This window comes from Sinocyclocheilus rhinocerous, unplaced genomic scaffold (assembly GCF_001515625.1).
Source record: "Sinocyclocheilus rhinocerous isolate Xijiao unplaced genomic scaffold, SAMN03320098_v1.1 scaffold1635, whole genome shotgun sequence".
Lineage (NCBI taxonomy): Eukaryota > Metazoa > Chordata > Actinopteri > Cypriniformes > Cyprinidae > Sinocyclocheilus > Sinocyclocheilus rhinocerous.
In genome coordinates, this window is record NW_015627629.1 from 1,139,600 (window position 1) to 1,156,466 (window position 16,867).

A 16,867-nucleotide genomic window follows, 5' to 3' on the forward strand; every position below is an offset into this window, starting at 1 on the left:
GAGTAGACACGCCCCTTATTGCTGATTGGCTACCAGTTTGTTTTGCTATTCGGCCCGAATCAGTTTTCTAAAGTGTTTTTGAAAAATCACATACCCTGCCTTTAAAGGGGTCATACGATGCGATTTCAATTTTTCCTTTCTCTTTTGATATATCCTCCTGAGAATCAGAAAAAAAGGTTTGTGATTTTTTTTTATGTCATTACATTAGTTGGAGCATAAGAAACAAATGGAGAGAAAACATTTTTGAAAAAAAAATATTTTATACATATTTTATTTTATGTCCTTAGTAGAGGACGCCAGAACTAATTATTCAATAAATAAATAAATAAATAGACGTGAAAAGGCATGGATAGGCAAAAACAATGTTTTATTTTTGGTTTCAGGCTATTTTTAACCAAACTTTGTACAAAGATGATTCTCAACCATGATATGAAGGATATAACAGATTGATTTGATATAATATTTTACTTTATGCAATATGTGCGTAAAATGTCCATAAATTGGTATTCCCATTATATACAATGCATCTATACATTGCATCTAATTTGCATATTAATGTGTTCTTGGGGCAAACCATAATTAAAAAAAGAAGTGTAATAATGGGAGTAATAACTTTGCAACATTTTCATAGGAATATCTCATATTTCATAGGAATATTGATCTGTAATTTCTTTCCCTATTGACTTGTTGTGTCTCCCCAAAATGCCTGATTAACATGATGTTTGTCCTGGTGTCCTCTACAGAAGACATGTATGAAAATTATGCCCTGTTTCGAAACAAAAAGTCATATTCTGATTTGAAACCACATAACATTTTTCTGAGATGTTTATTTATGACAAACAATTTGAAAATTAGTCAGATTTAAATGGTAATTACAAAACATTATCATATTTCCATAAGAGTGCTAAATTTGATCGTTCTGTCAATATGTCATTTTAAAGACCATGGAGAAGGAGTGTTTATCATCAAACCTCCAAACGTTTGATATCCCTCAAAAGCCATGAATGTGCTCTGTACAGGACATCGAGACTTAAAACTGTGGCATGTATGGTCTCAGAGAAATTCACTAAAATATAATGTCCTCTACAGAGGACAAAAGCCTATGCCTGGGTCCCAGGAGGATATGAGATATTACCTGTATACAAAAATGTGCAAAATATTCATTTGACATAAATTCAATCAAATCAGACTTGTGAATTAGGCCCATTTGCTATCCAGACATAAACTGCTTACTTTCAGACAGAAAAAGTTGGCTTTTTATGTGTCCTGTATATTTTCCTGGTACAGTTGCATGATGAGGAGGAAAATGAAGGATATAAAATCACAGAATACATGGTTCCACTTGCCCAGTCTTATCTCATTTAAGACCAGACATCCTAAGGTCATTCAAACAGGCAATTCTCAAAAGGAAGACAAATGTCAACACTAATTTAAAACAAATATATATATACTGTTATCTCAGTGTCATACCTAAGGTGTTAATTATTGTCAATTGCTGAATTATTACAGTTGCTAAAGTAGGTAAATATGGTGCTTTACTCTGATAGCCTACTTGTTACTTTTCTCAACGCTACTCACGAAGGACCAATCACAGTCGTTAGTGATTAATGTACACAAGAAGTTCAAATGTATTTTTATACAGATTGACGACTCAAGCGCCCATTTGTATGTCAGATAACAGTCGCTGAAAATAATATTTTAAGGGATTACAAACATCTTCAAGTAGCCTACCTCACAAAAACGCACTGAGACTTGAATGCTGCTGATCGCATGAAGTCGGCTGTCTGAGCCATCATGCGCCCCCTTGGAGAAACATTACTTTGTGTCACATTACATTTATTGCTAGCAGCTAGTTTGTCGCCCAATGGAAAGAACACACATCTAGTCCTATCAAATAACTAGTGCTTTAGTCTGATAGCCTACTTGTTACTTTTCTCAACGCTACTCAAGAAGGACCAATCACAGTCGTTAGTGATTAATGTACACAAGAAGTTCAAAAGTATTTTTATACAGATTGACGACTCAAGCGCCCATTTGTATGTCAGTTAACAGTCGCTGAAAATAATATTTTAAGGGATTACAAACATCTTCAAGTACCTCACAAAAACGCATTGAGACTTGAATGCTGCTGAACGCATGAAGTCGGGTGTCTGAGCCATCATGCGCCCCCTTGGAGAAATATTACTTTGTGTCACATTACATTGTCGCCCAATGGAAAGAACACACATCTAGTCCTATCAAATAACTTCGTCTTCATTTGGCGGAATCATGGAGGTGAATGTTTCAACTGAATCTTTTGAGAGGTAAATAACAATGCTGTCAGATGTGAATGTGTTCATGGTCACACATAATGTGACCAAAAGGACGTTATTTCATTTGTTAGCGATATGTGTCTTTAACATTATTGTTATCATTACTGTCCTGCAGGACATGTAGCATATGCTTGAAGATTACTCTATTAGAAATATTAACAGAACTGTAATATGCTCTATGCTTATGATGTACTGTGTATAACATTACATTACACTGTCGTTTCGGGTGGTGAGTTTCAAGAGGTGTTCATGGTCACACATAATGTGACCAAAAGGACGTTATTTAATTTGTTAGCGATATGTGTCTTTAACATTATTGTTATCATTACTGTCCTGCAGGACATGTAGCATATGCTTGAAGATGACTCTATTAGAAATATTAGAACAGAACTGTAATATGCACTATGCTTATGATGTACTGTGTATAACATTACATTACACTGTCGTTTCGGGTGGTGAGTTTCAAGAGTAGCTTAAGAAAAACCATGACATCATATTCTACATGTATATTTCATTATTACTATTATTATTATTATTATTATTATTATTAAATAACATTATTTAAAAACTAAGTCTCCTTAGTGAATATATTTAATAAATTGAATAAGATTTTTTATTTTATTTTAAAGAATAAACAAATTTGTTTCATATTTTGGAAAGGGGACCATCATCCCGGGGCATTGAAAATTTTGAAAACTGCTGGTCTAGGCTGACCAAGTTTAGGGTTTTCAATGATTTTGAAAGTTTTTTATGGAAAATAAATGTATTCTATTTAAATATATTTTAAAATGTAATTTATTTCTGTGATGCAAAGCTGAATTTTCAGCAGCCATTACTCTAGTTTTCAGTATCAAATTATCCTTCAGAAATCATTCTGATATGCTGCTCAAGAAACATTTCCTATTATTATCAATGTTAAAAACAGTTGTGATGCTTCATATTTTTGTGGAAAATGTGATACAGGATTGATAAGATAAGTTTCTTTAATAGAAACTGAAACAAAAATCTTTTGTAACATTTATAAATGTCTTTATTGTCACTTTTGATCAATTTAATATGTATTTTCTGAATATAAAAACTCTTTAGAAAATGACCCCATACTTTTTGAATGGTAGTGCATATCAAAGTACCATAGTATTAGCATTGTATACCACCACTTCATCATGGTGTCACCACAGTCCTTGTAAAGGTTGCTGCTTTGTTAGATTTTTTGTAAAATATTACAAATTGAACAGAAATTATGTCCATATTTGTAATAGGAATAGTAGGATATTTTCAAAGATTATGTAAAAATATCAAAACTTAACAGTCAAAGAACCTTTTTGCACCTAACAGGATCAGCTGTGTCTGCAAATACAGGCAACCCAAAGTGGAATGGTCCAAATTTCTACTGATGAGCTACAGCCAATGAAACCACGCTACCATGTTTCAGACGTACTGGTTGGAGAGTTGAGATATGAGCCGTAAGCCATCAACTTCACAATTCTCCTTAACAGGTGTAAAACACCTCAGTTATCTCTTCTAGATCTGCTATTGCCAGTTCTTCATTGTTATTCCTTTGACAGACTGAGAGTTCATTGAAAGAGAGAGGACTGTGTATGTCTAACTTGGGTTCTGGGACAGTACAAGCTGCTGGTTTCCTTTTCTCCTTTCAAACTGGAGATTTCCTGTGATGGGGAGGAGATTGTCACACTCAACCCAGAAAACAAACTCTACTTTGAGACTCTGCAAGGTCCAGCTAGGTATCAGGAACAATATATGATACTGCTGTTTCCTACTCTTATTGGAAATACTAGCTATTGTTGGGTTTTCCCATTTAACGCTTTACATTTCTTCCAGGTCATCTTCAAATTCATGCCAAGTGAGAATATAGGCTTTAATGTGAAAATGTATTATTGAGAGAGCTATCCTGTGGGACAAATCGTGTTCTTCCATCTGAAAGGAAGATGAAGATCGATGCGGGCTGTGGAAGGAAACATTCAGACAGTTTGAGGACATCAAGGCAAACGGTGAACCACCTAACATACAGAATACAACTCCATTGTTTATTTTCAAACTCTAATGAAACTTGTATTATTATTAAGGGTGTTTGTCTTGCTAATGATGCATACTTAGGGTTAGGGATTTAAACAAACCCCTAAAGACCCATTTATATCAAGGCAATAACTGTAACGACAACCAAATCTATGAAGTTTTAATAATCGTTCTAATTTGTTGAGAATAGTGAAGTCCACACCACAACTACAGTATAACGATAACAAAACAGAAGAATTATGTCGTTTAAATCACTTTCATAATGATTTTTTCCAGCTGATGAATGATAATAAAATATTGCCAGTCAGAACACACCAGACATTAAAGAGCTTGAACAATTAAAGAAGCAGATGACAAAACTGCAGAGCACACTTACATATAATAAAAAGAATGTTAATGTATGTTGGTGTAGACGCTAATATATTAATTGTTATAGTTATTTTTCTTGATGTAAATGGGCCTTAACTTTAAAGGTGGCTCACATTTACCGTTGCTTGGCAAAATTTTGCAGGCAAAATCCAGTCATTTCAATAGGAAGCTGTGTGATTGGGGATTTTGCAATGGTGCAAAAAAAATCCCCATGCAGATTTTGCATCTGGTTCATGTTTTTGACATGAATTTGCCACGTTGACCAATAGAAAGCTGCTTTGTTTGAAAGTGACTTCTCTGTGGGCTGTGCTTTGCACATCACTCCACTATTGACAGTGAACAATGGATCTTTTTTGCTTGCAAAATTTCCCCAAAAAAAGTCACAAAAATTTTGCTAATAAGACCTTGCCTTAATTATTTAAAGGGGTCATATGATGCGATTTCTGTTTTTCCTTTCTCTTTGAAGTGTTACAAGCTCTTGGTGCATATAGAAGGGTGTGTATTTTGAGCACCAGAAGTATCATAGAGACTTTGAACTCTTCTTCTGACATACAACTACCCATAACACCCAAGCAACCTAGAAGCCAGCTAGGGCACAATCCACACTTTCTGGTTCTATGTAGTTATATTATAATGTATGTTTTACTACTGTAAAACTGTTTTACTAGTATTACTGATGTCTTTAATTTAGGTCCTAGTTCTGTGGGGATGGACTTAAGTCTCCATGGGTTCAACCATACGTATGGTCTTCCTCTTCCTGAACATGCTGATACCCTGGTGTTGAAGGACACAAGGTAGTTCGCTTCATAAAATATCTCAGACGCATTCAAAAACTACTGTGGCTGAGAACTATCCATACCTACAAGACAAGCTAAACAAAATAGACTCTTGTCTAACATGATGTAGCAGTCAAACTCAAATTTGGTTTTACTTCACAGTGCCACCGAGGCGTATCGGCTGTACAACTTGAATGTGTTTGGCTATAACATCAATAGCAGGTTGGGTCTTTATGGTTCTTTTGAAGCTAAAAAAGGAGGTCATTTTGTGAAAAATAGAGAAGGTGCTGTTTATGAAGGAACGTGTTGGCCAGGTAAGATCCAATATACATGAATTCTCTATTCCAATCCCAGATTCACAAAACTGTTTATAGTATCATACTATACAAAAATCTTACAAGACTTGAAAGTTGCAGTGCAGAAACTGTTAAAAATCAAAACCGATCTGAAATCCTATTTATATTAGTGATCACTATTACTACACTAATGATTAAAGGGATAGTTCACCCAAAAATTCAATTTTTTAGTTTTTAGTATTTTAGTTTTATTTATATACTATTATAGTATTTATTATAGCTTAAATACTTGTATTTTCAGTTTTCATTTTAATTTTAGGTTAAGTTTTAGAATGTTGTTATATGCTTTTGTCATTTTAATTATTATTAGAAGTTTTTTTCCTATTTACCATTAATTTATTTTTACTACAGTTTTAGTTTTAGTAGTATTAGTACTTCAACATCAACTTTATTTAAGTTAGTTGCTAAGTTAGTTAGTTTATTTAATTTCTAATTTTCATTTCAGTTTTTCATCTAATATTATATTTTAATATTATATTTTATTTTATTTTTCAATTACCAAAAACACATTTTTATAGTTTTGTTTAACATAAAATACTGATGAAAATTCTGTCGTCATTTCTTTCTTCTGCGGAAAACAAAATAAGATATTTTGAAGAATGTTGGTAAGCAAACAGTTGTGGTTACCATTAACTTCCATTGCATGGACAAAAAACACTTGACACATTTCCCAAAATATTTTATTTTATGTTCCACAGAAGAAAGCCATACAGAGTTAGAATTACATGAGTGAGCAAATGATGATGTAATTTTCATTTTTGCATGGACTAACCCTTTATTCAGACTATTGATTTTTGTCATAAATGGGTGAAAATAAATAATCATGTAGACTTATTTACATTAAGATAATGTTTTGAATCAAATTTAACGGTCACATTTCAAGAAGTGATTACTGTTCATCAGGATCAGGTGAATCCTGTTATTTGGGCTTCAGTAGCTCAAAGACAAGGTCATGGTTATGCCAGACAGTTCTCTCTAAGCAAATATGAAGTGAGTCTCAATTTTTGGTCACTGTTAAGATTTTATCTAACTGTACTGCTTGCTAAAACTTACTGAACACTATTTAAGTAGTTCCTGAGCATATTTTGATCTAAAATCCAATTCATTGTCTCTATAGTCCTATTGGTGACTGTTTATTCTTTATCCATACTTTCATTAGGGCTCAACAGAAACTTTGTTTGTGTGGAACGACATGAATGAACCGTCTGTGTTTAACGGGCCAGAGCAGACAATGCCAAAAGATGCAGTGCACCATGGAGGATGGGAACACAGGGAACTACACAACTTATATGGCTTTTATCGGGTAAGCTCAGTCAAACCCACCCTTGATATAGATGCAGACAATGGTTATATTGTTTTTTTTGTTCCCCCTTCACAGCATATGGCTACATTTGAGGGCTTATTAACCCGGTCAGGTGGTACGGAGAGGCCGTTTATCCTTTCACGCTCCTTCGTTGCTGGGTCTCAAAGATTAGGTAACCTCAAAATCAGATGACATTATCCTATGCCCATTGTGTTGATGGAAACAAACAAAATGACCCATAGCAACACTGAACTGTTTTTGTCACAGGTGCCATCTGGACATCTGGTGACAATGTCGCTACTTGGGAGTACTTGAAGATTTCAATACCCATGCTGTTGTCACCGAGTTTGACAGGAATGCACTTTTGTGGAGGTTTTTATGTCATTCATTTTTTAAAGGGGTCATATGATGTGATTTCAATTTTTCCTTTATCTTTGGAGTGTTACAAGCTCTTGGTGCATAAAGAAGATCTGTAAAGTTGCAAAGACTAAAGTCTCAAATCCAAAGAGATATTCTTTATAAAAGTTAAGAGTCAACCACGCCTACCTAAAACAGCTCATTCTAACACGCCCCCACATGTCTACGTCACGATGTGGTGAGCATAAGAAGCTTCTTTCAAACACATCAAAAAAATAATAATTTTACTGGCCCCGAACTTTTAAACAGTACTGTGTTTTTGCTGAACAGGCATAAAGTTCATCACTGATTGAATATGATCTTGTATGTTTTTGTAGCTGATGTAGGGGGCTTCGTGCAGGTTCCAGACCCTGAGCTTCTGGTCCATTGGTACCAAGCAGGTGCTCTTCAGCCATTTTTCAGGGGACACAGTTTGGGGACGATGTGACATCTGCGATCCGTTCTGCTGTTCAGGACAGATACGGTCTTCTGCCGTACTGGTACACTCTGTTTCACCAAGCACACACATCAGCCCTGCCTCCCATCAGGTACTGCATTTTCATCTGCCGCACAAGGTCATGCCTGACCTTCTCAGACAAACTGACACAGCTCTCCATGCCCACCTCCATCTGTCAGTGGATCACCAGCTTCCTGTCAGACAGACGGCAGCTAGTGAGGTTGGGGCAACTCACATCCAGGACTCACACGATCAGCACTGGCGCCCCCCAGGGTTGTGTTCTTTCCCCATTGCTCTTCTCCCTGTATACAAACGAATGCACTGCAAAAGACTCCTTTGTCAAACTCCTGAAATTTGTAGATGACACTACCATCATCAGCCTCATACACAATGGAGACGAGTTTGCCTACAGACAGGAGGTTAAAGAGCTGGCTGGCTGGTGCAGTCACAACAACCTGGAGCTCAACACGCTCAAAACAGTGGAGATGATAGTGGATTTACTCTTCAGTGTACAGTTGATTGTAATATTAATGTTGATAAATATGTCATACATACAATATACACTACTGTTCAAAAGTTTGGTGTCAGCACTCAGCATGAATTTTTTTAAAGAAATTAATAATTTTATGCAGCAAGGAAGCATCAAAAGTGACAATAATAACATTTCTAATGTTACAAAAGCTTTCGATTTCAAATAAATACTGTTCTTTTGTACTTTCTATATATAAAGAGTTTGGTTCCAAAACGCTATAAATCCATTTTGATTAATTTGAGTAAAGTGTTCACCAATAACTGTCTGGTTTGAAGAAAGAAAAAGAAGAAAACAATCCAGGGCTGAAGAGGAAAGATAAATGGCACCACGGTCCAACTCAATGACTCCTTTCTGAAACACCGTCTTTTAAACCAAGTGCAATCACAGGTAACGCTCCACACCTGTTCCTAACTCTTGCTCTGGTGAAGACCCAAATCGCAGAACAACACCACCTGGTGGACAAATACAAAAACACTTTGGACCCTAACAGTGAGGGAAAGGGATAAGAAAATCACTTTGGACCCCTCACACCCAGCCTACTCTCTCTTTCAACTATTGCCCTCTGGTTGGCGCTACAGAGCACCGACCACCAGAACAGCCAGGCACAAGGACAGTTTTTTTCCCCGCAGGCTATATTCAGCCTGAACAATTAAAACTTTCATAACTGTACATTGTTCATTATAACTGACACATGAACTTCCTACCATACTGGAGAGAAAAGAAGTATCTCGTTGATCTGCCAGTCGCAGGTCTTTCATGCAGAGAACTCTGCTCATATTTTCTGCATAATGATGCATTTAAAAGTTAACAGTTTTTTTCCCCGCAGGCTATATTCAGCCTGAACAATTAAAACTTTCATAACTGTACATTGTTCATTATAACTGACACATTTATACATAGCATCTGAAAATTTTACATTTGTAAACTACATAAACAGTACACTTGTAAATAACATATCTGTACATTCATTAAAACAATTATGTTTTTTCTCTATATTTCTACTTATGTATTATATTGCATATAATATCATGTATGTTTGCACTATATCTGTACTTTCTTCTGCACTGGAAGCTCCTGTCGCCAAGACAAATTCCTTGTGTGTGTAAACATTCTTGGCAATAAAGCTCTTTCTGACTTCTGACTCCTGACTTCTTCTGACTTCTGTGTTGAAGTTTAATGTTTTGATAGTTTGCGTATTTTGGTAATAACATAAAATGTTTGCTTATTTGCTGATGAATACATATTCATGTATATAACAATTGCAAAATCAATAAACATGGTTCATTAATCAGCATTTTTACTTTTAATACTTACTATAAGTACATTAAAAATCCAAGTACTTTCTTTACTTATACTATATATATAGCAGTCTGATGTCTAGTACCGTTCTAACTAATAGATATTTTTCAGGCGGTGCTCTCCTTGTGTGCCCTGTGACTGATCCTGGGGTCACAGAGGTCAAGGTTTTGCTGCCAGGGTCTGATGAGGTAAGCCTAATTTCCATATGCATTGTACATATACATTGTACTGAAAGTTAAAGTGCATTCATAAGAGATGTTTTGTGTATGCTAAGGTATGACACAAACACGACAGAGTTACACAAGGGTGCCAGAACTCTGGATCTGCCAGTTACTCTGAACACTGTGAGTGACTCCCATTACATCTCTGATACAGCGGTCTACTGAATACTAGCAATCTTACAGGGTTATTTATGGTATATCTTCTGTGTTAGGTGCCCGTGTTCCAGCGTGGGGGGACAGTGGTGCCCAGGAGAGCAGGTTGTGGGTCCAGTACAGCAGACTTACAGCAGCACCCAATCACTCTCTCTGTGGCCCTGGACACTAAGGTGACACATGACAATACAACAGAAAGTACTGGATGGTACCATAGTACGGGTCAGGGATGGAATCACATTTTAATACCAATATATACACTACCATTCAAAAGTTTGGGGTCAGTAAGGGAATTAATACTTTTATTCAGCAAGGATGCATTAAATAGGTCAAAAGTGACAGTCAAGAAATGTATGATGTTAAAAAAAATGTCGATCGCGCGTATCCGCCACGTTTGTAGTTTTCCTAACGCGTTTTATTCGTGTTTGTAGTTCTGGACCGAATCCTTAGCCAAAGCGCAATGGATTGTGGGCAATTTTAGCCATTTGAGTGTGCACGGATCCACACTTCAAAAATCGACGTGAAATAGCAGACCATCCGGAGACTTTTGGCATACTCTTTTCAACATACTATGCTTTGGGACACACAAATATATGTTTCAAATAAATGCTGCTCTCTTGAGCTTTCTGTTTATCAAGAATACTGAAAAAAATGTATCATGGTTTCCACAAAAATATTAAATAGCACAACTGTTTTCAACATTGTTAATAATAATTGTTTCAAATGTTTCTTGAGCAGCAAGCAAGACCAGAGTAATGGCTGCTGAAAATGTACTGCCAATGTCCCTACATCTCTCCAAACTGCTTCTGTTATCCCGGTTCTTAAAGGGGTCATATGATGCTATTTTAAAGATCATTATTTTGTGTATTTGGTGTAACAGAATATGTTGACATGCTTTAATGTTCAAAAAACACATATTTTTCAAATACTGTACATTATTGTAGGTCCTCTATGCCCCGCCTCTCAGGAAAACTTGAAATCGCATCATATGACCCCTTTAAGAAACCTGGTTCGGATCCTAATGAACCAAATAATTACTGTCCCATATCCAACCTCCCATTCATTACTAAACTATTAGAATGGACTATTGCAACTCAACTTCAGGCTCATCTTCGTAACAATAACCTTGATTAACCTTTTCAGTCTGGTTTTCGCCAGAACCATAGCACTGAACAGCCCTGGTAAAAATCACTAATGATCTCTTACTTGCAGCTGACAACAGCCTTCTATCCATCCTGATCCTTGACCTCACCGCAGCCTTTGACACCATCTCCCACTCAATTCTTTTGGAACGTTTGGCTGCCATTGGGACCACTTATAGTGCACTAGTCTGGTTCAGGTCGTATCTATGCAATAGAAAATATTTAATTCAGGGAAAAATTGTCGCGTCAAAAATGATCACAGTCACATGGTGTTCCTCAGGGTTCAGTGCTGGGACCATTGCTTTTTATCATCTATATATTACCTCTTGGCAATATTCTCCATTATTTTGGGATCAATTTTCACTGCTACGTGGATGATACACAACTCTGCCTTTCCACAAAATCAAACGTTTCTCTTTATCTGGACGACGGCTACTCTTTTAGTTACAGAGACCAAATGCAGTTCTGTCTGTGCCATTTTACCATGCGAGCTGGCAGGCTTGTCAACAGGTAATGGCCCAATATCACTTTTAATTTCCATCAATCAATCAGTCTATCTATCTATCTATCTATGTATATATATATATATATATATATATAAATGTTTGAACCTTGGGGGCTATTTACTAGGAATAGAAATTTGATTAAAAAAAGTATACATTTTATTTAAAATAAAAGTTAGAACAGGTTATATAGCATTGTGTGTTTTCAGAGAGCTCAATATGTCATTCTCCTTGTGCCATGTGTTTTCAGCTGTGCTGATGATCAAGGCTCGTTTTTTACAATTTTGTTGTTTTACAGTATTTCAGATGCTGTTCACAGCAACTTGCAACTGCAATAAAAAGTTATAATTTGGTTAATTAAATCAGCACTTTAATATTGGAATGTATTATTAAAGATTCCCTCCACAATGATTGTCTACCTCAAGAAATCTAATAACATGATATGATTTTAATGGCTGGGTTGTTTTAACATGAATTATGAGCCATTTTTCTTTGCCACACTTATGTGATATTGTAGAGTTGACATGATGGAGGTGAAATAAGTTTTCAAAATAGAAGACATTGTGTAAAAAAAATCTTAATTTCTAAATAAAGAATAATAATAAATAAATAAATAATAAAGAGTAATATGTTTTTTTATGATTCATGTACTCTATTGTTCAAAAGTGTGGGGTTAGTAAGATTATTTTTTTTTAATAAATAATTTTTATTCAGCAAGGATGCATTAAATTGATGAAAAGTAAACAGTAAATACATTTGTAATGTTACAAAATAATTTTATTTTAAATAAATGCTGTTCTTTTGAACTTTGTATTAATCAAATAATCCTGAATCACAAAATCAGGATTAATCACAAAAATGTGTAATAAAAATAAAAGAAATACTACTTGAGCACCAAATCAGCATATTAAAGGGATTTACAAAGGATGTGACACTAAAGATGGCTGAAAACTCAGATTTACCATCACAGGAATAAATTACTTTTTAAAATATAATAAAATAGGAAAGAGTTAATTTAAATTATTTTAAATTGTAATATTTCACAATATTACTGTTTTACTGTACTTTTGATTAAATAAATGGAGCCTTGGTGAGAATAAAAGACTTCTTTCAGAAACATTTTTTTTTTTTTAATCTTAGCGACCGCAAACTAAACACTATTGTATGATACAAGTGAACATTCAACAATTGTCGTAACAAAAGGAGGTTATTAATTATCCACATTGATAAAGTGACATAATATAGACAGTTTTGTTAAGTTAGGTCAAGCCTGCTGTCATTATGCTGAGAGTGCTTAATGCTGAACTCTATTGAGAACAGGTTTAAAGGCTGTGAATGCCTTCTGCTGAGGTAGGCCATCTCACTGGCCTCTCTTTGCAGGGCCGCTCTCCTTTGTGTCACCCTACAATGGCGGCACGAGAGCGCAACTGTCGCCCAATACTCATTGCTCGTCAGCCAATGAGAGCAGTCCAAAGAGAAGACTGTAGCAATTTGAGTATGTATGCAGGTGTGTTTGTGTGTACATATTTGTGCACGTAAAAGGAGTGTGTTCACACGTTGTCTTTTTCTTCTAACCCTGTTTTCTACTTCCTGACCTCATGAAAGGTGCGTCATATAGCAGGACAGCCAATCAGAGTTCAGCTGTTTGAATTTATGCCAGGGATTTTTGGCTTGTGAGACTTAAGTTGTGGTGGCAAAAGCCAGTATTTTCAATCCCTAAAAACACACTGTCCCAGTAAGACAAGATGCCCTATACACCATCTGGTTTCTTTTGCGACCGGTTTATCCGTGAAAGAGAGAGAAGGGATGGCGAAGGATCCCTGAGCAAACCCATCCGTTTCAGTGGTCAGGACTACAACACCCTCAAGCAGGAGTATCTCCAGAAGAAGGGCCTTTTTGAGGATGAATCCTTCCCTGCCACCGTGGACTCCCTTGGCTTCAAAGAGCTGGGCCACAAGTCCAACAAAGTCAAGAAAATTGTCTGGAAGCGTCCCAAGGTAGGAGGCAGAGGGCCTATGTCAGTTCGATTGGACTGGGACTAACATTGTAGGTGGGATGTGGAAATGGCACATGGGATTTATGAAGCAGCTCAACTAATGGGACTTCCAAAAATGTATTTATTTGCTTGTAAATATACACATTCATAGGCAATGATAACGCTCAGATGGCAAAAGATTTCAGAGAGCATGTTGGAAATTTTTTTGCTTTGCACTTTTTGTTAGAAAATGTTTATTTACTATTTATTTAGGTTTTTTAAGGCATCTAATATTTTGATACTTAATTTCCGTGATCTAAATATTCTTAAAAATTAAAAGTTTGTTGTCATTTGGAAGTGTGTAGGCCTTTTTGCACAAAGAGAAAGGAAAAAATTAAATTGCATCATATGACCCCTTTAAAAGTTTGTTGTCATTTGGAAGTGTGTAGGCCTTTTTGCATTATTATTCTGTTACTTTATCATTATATATTCAGTGGCATAAAATGGTCTTTAAAATGACAATAATATCGCTTATTGCAATTATTTCTGGGGCAATATATCGCACAACAAAAAGTTGTTATCGTGACAGGCCTAGATGTGAGATATAAAGTCGCAATAACAAGAAATATTCAAAATGTGAGATATAAAGTCACAATTAAGAGAAATGAAAGTCACATTGTAAGATACGGTATAAATTCGCATTTGAGAGAAATAGTCACATTGTGAGACAAAAAGACACAAATACAAGAAATAGTCAAAATTTGAGACAAAGTCACAATTATGAGAAATGAAAGACACACTGTAAGATACGGTATAAAGTCGCATTTGAGAAAAATCATTTTGAGATAAAAAGTCACACTGTGAGATATAAAAGTTGCAATTGTGCGAAATAAAAAAACAATTGTGAAAAGTCAAAATGAGATATAGTCACAATTATGAGAAATAAAAGTCACATTGTAAGACACAGTAAGTCACAATTGCGAGAAATAAAGGTGCAATTATATTATATATATTGTCACAATTACAAGAAATTAAATTTGCACAGAAATAGGCAATTACCATATTATTGTTAATATTACTTTTAATCTGAGGTGGAAACAGGTTCCCATACTTCTAACTTAAAACCTTGTGACAACTAGTCTGTCCATCCATCCATTGATTCATCCAAAACATCAGAAATAATCAGAAACAGTATCACTCTTTGTATCTCTGAAGCTCTTGTATCACTTAGAAACAAACTCTTTGATGATGTGTGTCCTGCGGGAGATATGTGATAACCCAGAGTTCATTGTCGGAGGCGCTAGCAGGAAAGATATCTGCCAGGGAGACCTGGGTAAGATAACATTTTAACACATTAACACAATATTGTTACAGACTGTTTAACTGATCTTTGGGAAGTGTTTTTAGGGTCACATTGCAACTTCATGGCAGTGAGCACCTCTCTGGCTCCCCATATGCAGACCTACAGTCCAGCGGGACCCCTCCATATTGTGTTTACTCTGTTGGAAGGGAATCCAACTAGCAGCGCTTTCTATTGTTGTGACCCCGCATGCGCAATAAAAAAGACCAAAGACACAAAGCTTGCTAATACATAGAGTAGATTACCAACCTGGCATGTTGCCCTGGACAGTGTAAAAATGCAGAGTTCAGCAGTGTTGGCCCGTTTTACTGCAAATAGGTCTATATGTACAGTATTAAATATTCTCCACTGATGTGAGATATTATTTTCTATTCATTTTAGGAGACTGCTGGTTGCTTGCAGCCATTGCATCCTTGACTCTGAACGACAAGCTGCTGTATCGCGTTGTACCTCATGAGCAGAGCTTCTCTGAAGGCTATGCTGGAATCTTCCATTTCCAGGTCGGTGTCATTGAGCAAAGTAGCTTTTGAATTTATATCTTCATTACGTCTGATTTCTGTGTCTTCCTATGTCTGTTTTCCACCTCAGTTCTGGCATTATGGCGACTGGGTGGATGTCGTTGTTGATGACCGCATTCCCACCATCAACAACCAGCTGATGTTCACCAAGTCTGCTGAAAGAAATGAATTCTGGAGTGCTCTGCTGGAGAAAGCTTATGCTAAGCAAGTATCTGTGCATGACATTTACTTCATCTGTTTTGAAATTGGTCAGGCCTTAAAATTCAAAGCTGTAGAACATCTTTTAAGATTTTATTGATGTGAAATGTATAAATACGCGGGCCATTTTGAGGAAACCGCACAATTTGTTTGTAAATATCATATTGTCCATACCCACAATCTTACAAATGCAGTTACAGCTTGCAAAGTAAGTTGTTGTAGTATCATTCCCTTTCACCTTCACACATAATCTTTTGTGTGTTATAAACTTGCAATTCTCAGAATGAAAGTCTGAATTGCGAGATATAAACTTGCAATTAAGACTTTCATTCTGAGAATTGCACGTTTATCACACAATTCTGACATAATTTCTTGCATTTCAAGAAATATCCTCTAAAATCTTATAATTCTATTATATTTATTTTAAGGGGTGCCTAATTTTGTGAATGAAAGGATCTCTCTGTACCACCAAATGCATATCAGTAAATGTTTTGGTATATTCCATTTCTTAATCATATTAATGCACGAAATCCCATATTACATTTATGAAATGGTGATGCATGATGACATGCAAATGGAATACAAACATTAAAAAATATTTACAGAGTTCTGGCATGAAACTCTAGATGGCGCAAGTCCGATAGGTCTAACTCAATCTGACATAATGACATCATTATCACAAGGCACAGCTGATTGGTTCTCTGTATCGGTTGCCAATGAGATCGCTGCTCAACATTCAAATATATGACTAGTGCTTGCCGTAGGAGTTGCAGCTTGCTTCAGAAACCCTCCACCTTCCCCAGCTCCACCTGTATAGATCTGCTACGAGGTGATTCATGTACGTTATATGGGGTTTTTTTCATGTATGTTATATTTGCAGCAGCAATATTTCTTACATGCTCACAGCAGCATGTTGTGGATGTATTGGCAGCAGCAGCAGCAGCGTAGCAGATCTATTCCACC

At 35.9% G+C, this 16,867-nt stretch overlaps 1 protein-coding gene and 1 pseudogene across 1 annotated transcript in view; both read left to right on the forward strand.

The window, feature by feature from the left end:
• Positions 1-2,268: 2,268 nt before the first annotated feature.
• LOC107732675 (neutral alpha-glucosidase C-like) lies at positions 2,269-11,864 on the forward strand (annotated as a pseudogene).
• Positions 11,865-13,296: 1,432 nt separating this feature from the next.
• Positions 13,297-16,867, forward strand: part of LOC107732302 (calpain-3-like) — a 17,451-nt gene continuing 13,880 nt past the window's right edge. Inside the window, 5 exon segments of the mRNA XM_016543587.1 lie at positions 13,297-13,360; positions 13,459-13,850; positions 15,092-15,161; positions 15,570-15,688; positions 15,777-15,910. Of these exon segments, the coding sequence (XP_016399073.1) occupies positions 13,599-13,850; positions 15,092-15,161; positions 15,570-15,688; positions 15,777-15,910 (575 nt within the window). The 5' untranslated portion in view covers positions 13,297-13,360; positions 13,459-13,598.